Here is a 2,229-nt window from a genome sequence, read left to right as displayed (position 1 = left end):
GCTGTGTACAGAATCTAGGACGAGAGGAGAGAAGGGAGCAGAGGAGAGGAGTCAGGAAGGAGAGAAGAGAGGAAAAGGGAGGAGAGGAGAAATGAAAATAGAGGAGGGAGTGCCACCACACTCTTTGCTCTGCGTCTTGCTGCGCTGCCCAAAGCTCATTCTGACTCCTCGTTCTCTCAGTGACTCCTGAACTAAGTGTCGTGATGTTTGGTGAAGTTGAAACTTAAAGAAAGAAAGAGTAACCGTCCCTTCGCCGTGAACCGGTCCACACGCGTGCAGCTGGTTTCTGCTGCGGCGCAGCATCTAAAGCAGCATGTAAAGCATCACGTGGTGTGCAGCGACTCACCACTTTGATGACGAAGCCCGAGTCGGCTGCAACAGGTCTGTCCACTTCACTGGAGGCTGCGGGACAACAGCAAGGATCAGACACGCTGTGTGTGTGTGTGTGTGTGTGTGTGTGTGTGTGTGTGTGTGTGTGTGTGTGTGTGTGTGTGGTCATTACCCAGGTAGATCAGCCCGCAGCCCCCTTGACCGATCCTCTTCCCCAGCCTCCACTGCTTCTTCTCGCAGTCGGTCAGGATGAAGCCTTCCGGCAGCGGCTTGGGCAGCGCGCGCTTCTTTGGTGGCGCCATGACGACGGAGAACGTTCCTGAACGTTTCTGAACGTTCCAGAACGTTCTGGAACGTTTCTGGAAGAAGAAACAAGAAAAACAAGAAAAACAATGAAGGACCGTTTTGAAGCCTCCGACCGGCGGCAGGCGAGCGGCTCGTAGCCAACGGTGCTAACCTGATGGTAGCACTAACTCGCTGGTAGCGCTGACCTGCTAGTAGCGCTGACCCGCTGGTAGCACTAACCCGCTCGTAGCACTAACTCGCTGGTAGCGCTAACGCGCTGGTAGCGCTGACCTGACGGTAGCACTGACCTTATGTTAGCACTGACCTTATGTTAGCACTGACCCGATGCTAGCGCTAACCCGCTGGTAGCGCTGACCCGCTGGTAGCACTAACACGTTGGCAGCGCTGACCTGCTGGTAGCACTGACCTTATGTTAGTGCTGACCCGATGCTAGCGCTAACCCGCTGGCAGCGCTGACCCGTTGCTAGCCGCAGTTTGGACCCCTTGTCTTAGGGGAGCCAGAGCGCCTGTTTGTACTTTATGGACGTCTGGATAAGAAACACACACGTTGTTGTTTCTCTTTGTGTGGAGGAGACACATCTTTAACCTTTGACCTTTCATGGAATTAAGACAGGATTCTTGATCAATCTCTGCAAGTAGCATGAATAAATAAAGGGGTTATTTGTTATATATTTACAGATTTTACTTCACAGACTTTGCTTCCTGGTCGTGTCCAGTCGCTTGAGTGTGCGCACGCACCTCTGATAGCCGTTTAGAAGTATAGTCTGAATAAGTATAAGTATAACTATAGTATAACTATAACACTATAATCGTATAAAACACACATGTTCATGTTCCCACTGCTTTGCTTGTCGTCTCAGTTTGAACTGGTCCCAGGACAGTAGCTTTCGTCACGGCTGGACTTCTCTCTGACGCCAGAACGGCACGTCACACACTTGGGCAGCTAGCGATAGCAACGGGAGCTAATGTTTTACCTTACGAGGCGCTGCCCGCTGAAACGGATACCGAGCTCCGGGGGGGTGCAGCCGGACCGACACGCCGCCAGAAGAGCGTCTCGTGAGGACGGGTATCGACAGGCTGCTGTGGTTAGTACCGCTCTGTGGCCATGTCCCTCCACTGTTGTCAACAGAAACTAAAACATCACTTCCTGAGTGTTGTCCCTCCCGCCACGCCGCGCAGCCAATGGCAGGTCAGAGAAAAGTTTCCGACAACTTAACAGCCAATAGGGAAACGGTAGCAACGGTTATATGCAAATGAGGCGCACTCATGAGGAATAACATGCTAATCCTGGGTTATTAATGTCAAACCAAATCAAAAGTAAAAGTATGTCAAACAAGAAGAGCATATGTATGCGTTTTAGAATCAGAAACGGTTTCTTGATGTTTTTATGTTTGTACATTCAAGGAATAATGCGGTGCATAACAATAAACTACATATATAATCTATTAGACGTAATGGGAAATAAAAATGTGACAAACAAATAAATATGAAAATGTAATTTATTATAGTGCCCGATTCTAAAGTGCACGGTTGTCCATCAGGACTAACTAACATTCACACACTGATGGAGGAACCACTTCAAACATCTCCAAA

General features: G+C 49.5%; 1 protein-coding gene across 4 annotated transcripts in view; it reads right to left on the bottom strand.

The window, feature by feature from the left end:
• The window catches only part of vrk2 (VRK serine/threonine kinase 2), a 15,143-nt gene extending 14,452 nt beyond the window's left edge, over window positions 1-691 (bottom strand). For all 4 annotated transcript variants that reach the window (XM_068599354.1, XM_068599353.1, XM_068599357.1 and 1 more), the window contains exons 1-2: window positions 503-691; window positions 347-402 (exon numbers count right to left, since the gene is read on the bottom strand). In XM_068599354.1, the coding sequence (XP_068455455.1) occupies window positions 347-402; window positions 503-632 (186 nt within the window). In that variant the 5' untranslated portion in view covers window positions 633-691. The remainder of the gene's footprint in view (window positions 1-346; window positions 403-502) is intronic.
• Window positions 692-2,229: the final 1,538 nt, after the last annotated feature.

This window comes from Clinocottus analis, unplaced genomic scaffold, assembly GCF_023055335.1.
Source record: "Clinocottus analis isolate CAN_PGR_092001 unplaced genomic scaffold, fCliAna1.0.p SCAF_46, whole genome shotgun sequence".
Lineage (NCBI taxonomy): Eukaryota > Metazoa > Chordata > Actinopteri > Perciformes > Cottidae > Clinocottus > Clinocottus analis.
Note: the sequence above shows the minus strand (reverse complement) of the source record. Positions and strands in the feature narration are given on the sequence as shown.